Source organism: Gymnoscopelus microlampas, assembly GCF_963454915.1.
Source record: "Gymnoscopelus microlampas genome assembly, chromosome: 21".
NCBI lineage: Eukaryota > Metazoa > Chordata > Actinopteri > Myctophiformes > Myctophidae > Gymnoscopelus > Gymnoscopelus microlampas.
In genome coordinates, this window is record NC_139958.1 from 2545892 (window position 1) to 2557430 (window position 11539).

An 11539-nucleotide genomic window follows, 5' to 3' on the forward strand; every position below is an offset into this window, starting at 1 on the left:
TTTACAAAGTATTGAGGTTTAAGAGTCAACCACTGCATTTCCCCAGGACAGCTGCATGCCTGTTAATCACATCCTCACTTTTCACTTTGGACGCTTTCTTTCTCTCTGTCTGAGTTACCAAGTATTGAAGATGTCACGGTTGTCTGAGACCTGGCTGAGACAGATAATTCCAATCGGTCTACTGAAGCCCCTCCTTTATGGCAGCCCAACACAAGGAGCTCAAGCACAGAGACACTGGGGGAGATGGTTAGACAAAAACCAAACTAACAAATAAACAAAAAGACATGTTCAAATCAGCCAACCAGCTCCACACTCTACTTCTCACCATAAGTCTTCCATGAGCATGAACATGCTCGCTTGCTGCAGCCGGCCAGCTGACCTTTAACCTGTACTTAAAACCTACACGGTAAAAGGAACAGCGGTCACCATTAGCTGCTCACTCAACATGACCTATTGACCTTACAATCAACACAAACACAGTTCAATCAATACAATACAGTGCACCTCAGAGTTATCAACATAAACTGCGATATTAAAAGCAGAGATACCAAGCTACTTTACTTTACCATGTGTATGCAGTCACTTGACCCACAACGGCCACACCTGTCACGAACTTCATCCATACCATGAATGTCACCTCCTATACAAGCAGCTTACACACAATGTTACACACAATCACATGTAATACAGAGAACGTATTAACCTTTTTGATTACCTTTGGGGGCGGCAGTGGCTCAGGGGTAGAGTAGCCGGACGATGGACCCCTAATTGCTCCTGATGAGCAGGTTGGTGCTTTGCATGGTTTCCTCCTCCATCGGTGTGTGAATGTGTGTGTGAATGGGTGAATGTAATGCACACTCTATGTAAAGCGCTTTGGATAGAAGCGCAATACAAATGCCCATTTACCTTTGCACGTGCATGAAAATATACTCACATTCCTTCTCCCGTGTATATGTCTGCAGTATCACCTCTGCACCATATCAACAACACCAACCTGACAATATAACACACATTTTAATTGTAGAACATACACAAAAGTAAAACACAAAGTAAAATCAAAGAAACAAGCAAACAAACAGGCCAGACCATTTACCAGGTCAGCAGCTGCACACAAACATCTCCCTCTCACAACACACTACCGGTGTGGTGTGAGGACCCACAGATTGGCCATCTGGTACCTGCCTGTTCAGAAAGGCCTTAAATACCTGTGTCACTTATGACATCACTTAATCTATGCCTCCCTCTAGGGGCTACAATACATTAACCACTTTTAAAGCCCAACAGTATATACAGAGAATTACATTGCAGTATTGATACTTTCACTTAAGTAAAAGAACTGAGCACTTTTTCCACCACTGTGCGCACAAACGCGCGCGCACACACACACACACACACACACACACACACACACACACACACACACACACACACACACACACACACACACACACACACACACACACACACACACAGTGTGGGTAAAAGCAGACAACCTATCCCGTTTTATATTTAACCCCTTGGCGTATGTTCTAGCCTGGTTGTTATGGAGTTACATTTGTGTCTTTATTAACCAAACAAAAGAAAAACATTAGAGAGAGAAAAAATATAAACAGAGCAAAGAATAGTTTTGAATGAAAACAAAATAAAACAGCAAGCAAAGAATTATAATTAGTAAGCAAAGGAAATTATATAAACAGAACAAAAACATTTTTTTCATTAAAACAAATTAAAAACGCAATCAAAAAAATTATTTGCAAGCAAAAAAATATAAGACTTGAAAGAAAAGAAAAAATAATTGAGATCAAAACTTAAAAAATTCAAGAGTAAAAAAATAAGGAAAACTGTTTAAACTACATAAAACAAAATACTTAGTAAAATGTTTGGGTAATAAAATGTGTTGTTCTAAATAAAATGTTTTTAATGTTTTTTTTTCTTGTTTGCCAATGAAAGTTTTTTTTTCTGATTGCAAAACGTCTTCTCTCTCAAAACCTAAGTCTTTGGTCTCGATTTTTTTTTTCTCTCTCTCGATTTTTTTTTGTGTGAGGGGTTGAAGTTCAGAAGGCGTGTCCTACGCTGAAAAGATGTAAGCCACCTCTCCATTGGCCAACGTCTTAAACCCTCCCTTTCCACCGGAACACCCAAGGACTCAAGCCGGCGCGCGCGAACTGGTTCGCAGCTGTAGCAGCACAGAGTAAACAAACAGCTTGTGTTGCCCACATTTCTCACAGCTGCAGCAGTCGTCGTGTTGCAGACGTTTACAGTTAAGCTGCTGACAATAAAGTTAACACGTAAGTATTTTTATATTGTTCACATGTTATGTCGACTTTATTTAGTTAAAAATACATAGTTTCTACTAGTTAGACGTGACTCGCGCGTTCCAACGCGTGTCTACATTACATCGCCATCCTGCATGTGGTTGCATGTAGCGTGTAACTACTAAAGTTACCAGGACAATTAATCTGTTAACCGTAGTTAATACTCTTTTTGTGATGTGGTGCAATTTTATTTTAGCGTCGTGTGTTGCAACTATTATCATTTGAGTCAATTAAAAGTGAGACACTGTCTCAACTACGACGCATCCCTCGTCCAAACAAATACAATCCCACGTTTAGGTTTTTACTCCGTTTATTAAACTTACATTTACAGAATTCTTGTTCTGGAAACCCAAATTAGTATGAAACTTAAGCAGCCAGAAGATGTCTGAGCCTAGCTCACTCTTATTTCCTATCACGGAACCTTCTACTGCAGGGGTCTTCAACAGGGGGTCCGGGACCCCTAGGGGGTCCTCAGAGTTACTACAGGGGTCCACCAAATCTTTGTGTGATATGATTTTTTTTTTTTTTTTACATTAACCACTTGAACCCCAGCATCCCTTTTCTGAGGAGAACTTTAGCCAAAAATAGCAGATCTACAAGCTCACAACGCAGCTTGTAGATCGGCTATTTTTTGGCAAAGAGGCTATAGGTGTAGAGGGAAAAAAAGAGCAGACCACGTAAACAAAATAAGTTGAATCTGAAACACTTTTATACAATATAGAGTAGGGGGTCCTTGCTTCATCTGTCTCTCAGCTAGGGGGTCCTTGGCCTGAAAACGTTGAAGACCCCTGTTCTACTGTACATGGTACTGTTTTAATAACCAGAGTACCCTAAGCGTTTGTAGCCTACTAACAGTCTAATAAATACATTTAAACATCATACAGATGCACATTCTGGCTCCTACAGCCTGTAGCCATGGCCCATGTCTTGTGGCCTTTTACACCTAATGACACTAACTTCTCCTGTTCTCCCTGACAGAATGCAGAACCAACCAGGCCGACCTCAGGCCCAGTCAGGCCGACCTCAGGCCCAGTCAGGCCCACCTCAGGCACAGCCAGGCCGACCTCAGGCCCAGCCAGGCCCACCTCAGGCCCAGCCAGGCCGAACTCAGGCCCAGCCAGGCCCACCTCAGGCCCAGCCAGGCAGACCTCAGGCAAGGATACTTTGCTCATTCATATACATTTGCTCACCATGTGGTCATTGTGAGACAACAGCCAAACTATAACCTTGCGTGTGGCTGGAATCAAATGTTAGTGGGTCTTATGTTCTGTGTTTTGTGCTCTCATATTAACAATATTCTAATTAACCGTAACTCCTCAACTGTCATTCCAGCATGATGAGCGATCAGCCACTGTTCACCACCTCATGTCCATGCTCCACAGAGATGAGCCTATAATGCACAGGTAAAAGCCTATAAGCCAGTACTGAGATGCACAGGTAAAAAAAAATGTTGTTGTAGACTTGCACTATGTTGTTGTATATATGTATTGTGATTCAAGGCGCTTGCTATGAATTGTATTTAGTGGCTTAATCATTCTTAATAGCACCAGTGCTATCATACAGCAGTGTTTATCAGTGTGGGGACCAGGGGTCCTTGACATTAACTTGTCCTTGTCACCCTTGCAGAATGCTAAACCAGCCATACCGACCTCAGGCCCAGCCAGGCCAACCACAGGACCAGGTAAGGATACTTTGCTCATTCATATACATTTGCTCACCATGTTGTCATAGTGGGAAAATGGGGACAAAATATAAACTTGTTTTCCAATGTTGTCCTGCGTGTGACTGGAATCAATTGTTGGTTGCTGATAACTCCTTAACTGTCATTCCAGTATGACCAGCGTGCAGCCGCGGAAGCTGCTCAGACATGTCTGTTAGTGCTCAACAGAGCCATTCCCGAGGAGCCTAGACCGTTTCGGAGTGCTACAACTGCAATGCTTACCGTAGATGATGAGATGTACAGGTAAAAAAGCAAATTGTTTGTAGTATTACACAATGTTGTTGTACATATGTATTGTGATTCAAGGCACTTGCTAAGAATTGCATTTAATGGCTTTATTAATATTATCAGCAGTGTTTATCACTGTGGGGACCAGGGGTCCTTAAGGAAAATGACTTAATTTGCTCAAGTTTTTATTTATTATTTTTCCCCCAACTCTTTGGCTTAATAAAAATATGTTTAACATTGTTTTAAAATTGTAATTCTTATAGTGCCTTCCCTGGAACCTTTCTAAAAGGCCTTGCCAAAAACAAGGGTCCCGCTTGCCACGTTCCAGAAAAGAGGTCAAAGAAGTCATGGAAGCCATTCCAAGTGAACTTCCTGTTACTGGCCTCCAAACATGACACTACACCTTCACCCCGTGATGAGCTGGAGCTCATGCAGGCAGGCATGGGAAAGAGGACATTGGCCATTACACACGACTTCAGTCATTCAGAGGTGCAATGTTTAATTTGAAATGCATATTTTGTTCCCAAGTGTATTGATTGTGTGGCAACAAAGCTATACTGTCTAAATACAAGCAGTTGACGTTTTTCTTTTCCCTCATCAGTTATCCAGTTTATTAAGGACAGCATTTCCAAAGATGAACAACCTACAGGACAGATGGCTTCTGTACAAAGCATCAGGTGCACTTTTTAAGTTGTCACTAGACGTATTCCAACAAATAATTCATCCGATACAAAATAATGCACTATATACTGCATCATTTCAGTTGTGCTACATGCTTTTCAAAGGTGGAAATGGGAGGAGGAAAATGTCACGAGTCGTGTTGGACGCAAGGGGATACTCTGGTTCTGCCGTCAGAAGTGCCTCCGGAGGTGGAGGAAAACAAACTCTCTACATAGTGCCCCTCCAAGATGAGCTGGACCTAACTCCGCTGCCAGCAGATGCTCCAGACTTCGCACTGATGCCAAAAGTGGCATGCAAACGTTGCATGGCCTTAATGCCACTACAGATGTTGGCACTGCACATTGATCAGTGCGGAAACTCATCCGGCTCAGGAAACGAGGTAATAATGTTTTCTACTTTGCCTCTTATTAGGCATGTGAAATCAAAGCTGTAAAAAGTTCACCTTCCAGTTGTAACTTGAGATTGTCCTTTTCTGATTAACTCCAACCTCAGCATATCTACCGGGTCATGTTTTACTCATCTGCTAACTTAACATGTTTTACTCCTCTGCTCAGGCTGTAGATGTGGTGTTGCTGGAAGAGGAAGAACCAGAGTCCAGAGGTCAAAATTGCTTTCAGCAGGTGGGTCAAATGATGATGGGCATCTAGGTGGCGCATGGTTGTCTACTTTCCCATTTTAAATGGAGAGCAATATAACATTCATATTAAGTTTTAGGTCTTAGTTGCAATTCAAAATGCCTCAATGATGTTTATACCTTAATCTGCTTATTGGTGCTTATGTATGTTAAAATGCACTTATTTATGTAGACATTTTGGGGCTCAGGTGAGTGGGTGAGAGCTTTTTTTGGATAAATGTGCTCCTCACAATTCTGATTGTCAATGTTTTCCATGTGCCTGCATCTAGATGGATGGGGTCCAAAGTCCAGAGGGTTGTACCAGAGGGTTACCTGTGTTGGACAATATGGAACATGAGAGCTTCTGTGGTGAAAGGTGATTGTTTGATTTGTCACAGGTCTGATATGAGGTAGTAGATGGTAATCTGTGTATATTTATTGACATGACAAGTGTAAATGTGTTTTCTTTACATTAGTATGGGAAAGGACTTCTGCCAGCTTGACACGGCATGCTCCGATCGGGAAGATCTCTCACAGTTTGACCATGACAGCATCCGCTCTAATCTGGATCATATATCATGGTAAGCATTTGGCACATGGTAAGCAATTGTAACATTTCAATACTTTTTGAAAGGGCCATGCATTCTATTCATTTGAATGGTTTTAAACTTAACAGCGAGGAGGACGTCATTCGATTTTTGGCGGCACAGATAGACAGGACCAAGACCTTCAACATTCTTGTGTCCAGAGATGGCATGGTTGAGAGGGGTCTGAAACTGTGGAACCGCCGGAAGAACAATGGTGGCCCACAGAACCCACTGCGAGTGTCCTTCCTGGGAGAAAAGGGAGTCGATACTGGAGCACCGAAGGAGTTCCTGTCCAGTGAGTTGTATTCATATGTGGCATTAGGGTACATTATGTTGTAGAAGAGTTTAAATCAATTATTTTAATTGCTATGCCATTTGGAAAACATCTGGAACAATATGCTTTTCCCCCCCTAGGATAGAATAACTGCATGTTTTTTCCTTTTAGCTAGACTAATGTTCTGTTTTGTCTGTTTTTGCCTGTAGCAATGATTGCTACGATCGAGAAGCGGCTGTTCGAAGGGGAAAGGGAGAAGGGCAAAATGCCAAAGTACTCTACAAATGATGCCAACAATGACCTCTTCAAGTATGTTCTTCATTCTAGCTCCTAACCACTTGAAAGTTAGCATAACTATAGGCTTTGTTTGTGCATATCTGCGTTCCATGACTACAGTTTGACAGGTGCACATTTTGGTACACATGCAGGGGACACAGATTTGAATCCTGCCTACTATGAGCTTTATTTGCAGCTTTACATTTGTACATATTGTAAAGTGTGTGTGTGTGTGTGTGTGTGTGTGTGTGTGTGTGTGTGTGTGTGTGTGTGTGTGTGTGTGTGTGTGTGTGTGTGTGTGTGTGTGTGAAAGTTGATAAATTCTTCTTGCTGTCAGTCATGTTAGATCAGTACTTAAAACTGTCTTCATTTGTGTTTCATCCAGAACTGCAGGTGAAATTTTTGCAGTAAGCCTTGCCCAAGGAGGACCAGCACCACGGTTCCTGCAGGAGTGGTGCTACGATTACCTCGTCACTGGCGTTGTGGACAAAACTGATGTTATGCATTACCCCTTGATCAAAGAGGTATGTTTGGTGAACTGCTTCAGGTTATCTAAATGTTTCTTTATTTACATAGAAAGTAATCTGACCCCAAGTTTTGAACAGCAGTTTTACGCCATACCTTAATATGACTGTAGGTTCACTAAATGACAATTCATCTAGAAGTTTGGTTCTTGCATTAACTTAATTAGTTTTGGAGAGGCAAGTCGCTTAACAGGAATTAACTGTAAATTATTGATTAATCTGTGAGATGGGTGAATATGTACAGTATGATGCTGTAGACGCACAACTCAAAAGTTGTGAGCTTAATCCTTGTTGCTTGTAAATAATTTCAGATTGAAGATGCATCTGACCCGTCTCCCCTCGCTGAAAGAATGGCAGACTGTGGCTACACTGGTAGAGTCGACGCGGACCGTAAAGAAATCATAAGGTTTGTTTTGCATTTTGATGTCTTTACTGTCTTCACTAGTATGGAGAAATATTATACTATTGCATATGTACAGGTAGATTTTATTTTTCAATTATGAACTGAAGACTTTGAAGTTAATGTACTGCTTTGAAGGGGTCTTTACACTCGAGTGTTATAGCTAATTGTACAGTTTACATTGTGTTTTGACATTGCTGTTATCCTCTTCCTTCTAGGGCTATTGTTTTGCACATCACCATCCACTGCACAGCAATGCTGCAACAGCTGCGGGAAGGCCTTGAGGTTTACGACCTCATCAAGGTCATGCAAAAAAAGCCAGTGGAGTGTCGCGGTCTCTTCGTTGTTGGGGAAGCTGACTGAAGAATGCTGTTCATGTGCTTGTCAAGTTGTAAATCTGTAATCTAATTGCACATGTTTTGCACCATTTCTTAAGGGCACTTTATCTGTGGGCAGTCTAACTGTTCAACCAATATTTACTGGACTTCGTTTTATTTATTTCCTACAGTTGGCGTGTCACTGAAGTAGTTTAATTTCATGTGAGATCAAATTATCTGGATCAAATGGGTAGTAGTCTAGTGCACATCAATCTCTTGACAGTTGCTGACCAACAAAGTAGACCCTCGCTGTATAATTTCTAGTCTAGATTGATCTTTTATTTAAGCAGAGTAATGTTTCGGGGCACATTACTCTGCTTATTTACGTAAAATTACTCTATGGTAGCATACAGTGTGCAGCTCTACTCCTACAGCTGCTGTACTTAAAGCAAATGTCTGTCTACTGTAGAAATGTCTTGTTCATGGACTTGCAAACGCTGTATGCCGTAAACTAAATGCAATGCTTTGATAAGTGTTGAATAAACAATTGCACTAAACTGAAGGAATTGTCTTATCTGTTTTACTTATTACTGCAGCTGATGCATATTATGTCAGTTTTAGCATAAACATTTATGGTCGTTGTGTATAATGTTGGTTGAATGTGAAGAAATATGGATACTAAGACTTGCATTTGTTAGGATATGAAGTAATTGGTTAAACACTTGTACAGTATGTACTGTAGCTGAATACAATATTTCTGCTGAAATTAGGCCTATGGAAATATATTTGTCCCAGGGCATGTCCAAGGATTTAGCCAGGGTGCACAAGCTGGAGAGCCTCACATCTACATCAACGTGCAACAGACTTCATTCAGCTTTACAGCATTTGCATAACCTATTGTGCAGCCAAAGAAGGAAAAGTTTTAGGTTTAGCAGACTCCTGAGCGATTTACAGTAAACGCATCAAATGCATAAATGGTCATCTAGGATCATGGGTAAACTAAAAGCTATCAGTCTATACAGTGTAAATGTGGGAAAGGGACTGTGCAGCATGTGATGGAGTGCTCCAAATATACAATGGAGAGGAATGTCCTGTTCTCTACATAGTGCTAGATGCTGGGGTGCCCTGCAATCTTCTCACACCTGTGGAATATCAAAGTGCAGTGGGGAATGCATAATTATAATATGTTGTGAAAGCTGTGATGGATTTTCTCTCTGACACGAGGAGAGTCATCAAAAAGGTCAACCAAATAACACGTTTTTTGTATACTGTAGGATTTCCTCTAGTCAGTAAGAATACCTTGAGGATTCTTACAGGGGCCCTCATCCAAGGTCATTTCGACTATGCATGCCCCTCATGGTCCCACAACACCACTCAGGCCTTAAAAACAAGACTCCAGACATCCCAAAACAAACTAGTAAGGCTACTTCTTGGCCTTAAACATACAACTCATCTAACCCCTGCTCACTTTGCTAGGGTCGGATGGCTCAGGGTTGAGGACAGAGTACGGCAACTTGCAATGGGCCTGGTCTACAACAGTGGTTCTCAAACTTTTTCATGTCAAGGACCCCCAAATTGACACTTATTAGCCTGCGGACCCCCATTTGAAAAATATATGCCAGGGACCCCCATAAGAGAAGATTTTTTTACGGCTCTAGCAGTGATTCTCAACCATTTTAATTTCAAGGACCCCCCAGTTTAACATGCATTAGGCTACGGACCCCATTTAATGAAATCTCTATCTCTGGGACCCCAATTCATATTGTAAAATCAATGTTAATTTAACTCTGAGAGCGTACAAATGGAACCAAATGGACCCATCGGGTCCATTTGGTTCCATTTGTACGCTCTCAGAGTTACAGACCCATAAGGGTCCATTTGGTTCCTATCCATCATTTAGCTGGGGACCCCCTGGAACCCCCTCAAGTACCCCTGGGGGTCCCCGGACCCCACTTTGAGAACCAATGGTCTACAAGATACACCACAACATTGGGATACCCATGTACCTGTCAAAGTATAAACGTAAATGTAAGTCCACAATCACAACACCAAAGGCAGCTCCACTGATCATGTCCAGATTTGGCAGAAACAAGGAATTTAAGTCATTCTCCTGCTATGCAACAAAAATGTGAAATGCCCTTTTTATTATACATCTCCATGATTTGAGTATGTGGGGATCTCATTTGAAACAAGCCTTTTATGGGCGATTCATTTTAGTTGACCTTGTATTGTAAACTGTACTTCCATGTCTTCTAAATAAAGATTTCAATCAATCAATCAATCAATTGAATGGCTGTGTGCAAATGCAGATCAATTGCTCCAGCCACTGAGGAGAACCGGGCAGAACCGATTTTGGGCAGACAGACAGACAGACAGACAGACAGACAGACAGACAGACAGAGCTACAGAGGCACAGAAATTTGTGGAATTATAGTTAAGTTAAAATGTGCAGTACCCAACACAAACAATGGGAGGCAGTACTAGGCTGACGGGCGGCTAGTGTGCCGAAATTACAAAAGAAAGAAGTAGATGAAGTCAACCAAAGATAGTAAACAGGTATCAAACATAAACAGATCGTGAGAGGCTGCCAGAAAATCTATGTGTAAGTATTGTTAACTCCCATATAGTAATAGCATGCATGTTATGTTTTATTTGCTTCACTTTGATTAACGTGATGGAAATAGCCTACATTATTTTTGCTGCTAGCCACACAGGCGTTCTACAGTGAGGTAGGCCTACATTTCCAGCCAGTTAATAAATTAAGCGTTATAAATTATAATGCTCTATTTGTGGTGTGGTGCTGACATTATTTTGTCATCCTTTGTTGCAACTACTACTAGGCTAGTCAATTAAAAGTGCACCTGTCCACATGCACATGTCCACTGGCCCTCCTAGTAAAGTCTAAGCTTAACACCATAAATGACCAACTGTTCATATATGTTTTATTGCTACCAGTGTTGATGATGTATTTATATTATTGTATGTCTTTAAATGTGTCAATGCATTGAATACACAGGACCACAATAGAAACAAGGCCAAGCCAAGTTTTTACTTCAATATTAAATCAATCAATGAAAGGATCACTTCACCCATTTTCAACTTTTCTTCATATAATTGGTCCTCACTCATGTTCATTATAAGATTACACCTTTTATGACTACTCACTGTCACAGAGGAGTTCATAAACCTGCCTACCAGTGACATAATCAGTATGCAAGTTTGGTTTGGTTTGGTTTGGTTTTTGTTATTAATGCAAGAGCAATGTCTTCTATTTCTATGCTCTTGCATTAATACATAATGACATAATATTGACCATACCCGCCTAATGATTTAAAATGGGTATTATGGCCTTTTCCACTCAATAACAATACTTCCCCTTGTCTTCCTGGCAGAATGCAGAACCAACCAGGCAGGTTACAGTTCCAGGTAAGGTTTTTTTCCCCAGAAAGTAAATGAGTAAGTAGTAACTTGTTTTCCAGTATCGTCCTTCAATAGCCAATTGTTAGTGAGTGACCTTTATGCTGTGCTCTGTATGATCAGTGTACAATATGATGTGTAATATAAGCACGTTTTTTTTAATGATCTCGAAGGTGCACACTAAAAA

The 11539-nt window shown here is 41.1% G+C and overlaps 2 protein-coding genes across 2 annotated transcripts in view; one reads left to right on the top strand and one right to left on the bottom strand.

The window, feature by feature from the left end:
• LOC311037333 (uncharacterized protein) overlaps nucleotides 1–11539 on the bottom strand; it is a gene marked incomplete at both ends in the record, with an annotated part of 559758 nt that overhangs the window by 43972 nt on the left and 504247 nt on the right. The window lies entirely within an intron of this gene.
• LOC311037204 (uncharacterized protein) lies at nucleotides 5069–6752 on the top strand (the record flags this gene model as incomplete). Its single annotated transcript, XM_084046324.1, has 6 exons — nucleotides 5069–5323; nucleotides 5499–5564; nucleotides 5848–5933; nucleotides 6034–6138; nucleotides 6234–6439; nucleotides 6628–6752. The coding sequence occupies 6 exons, from the start codon at nucleotides 5069–5071 to the stop codon at nucleotides 6750–6752; spliced, it is 843 nt and encodes a 280-aa protein (XP_083902450.1).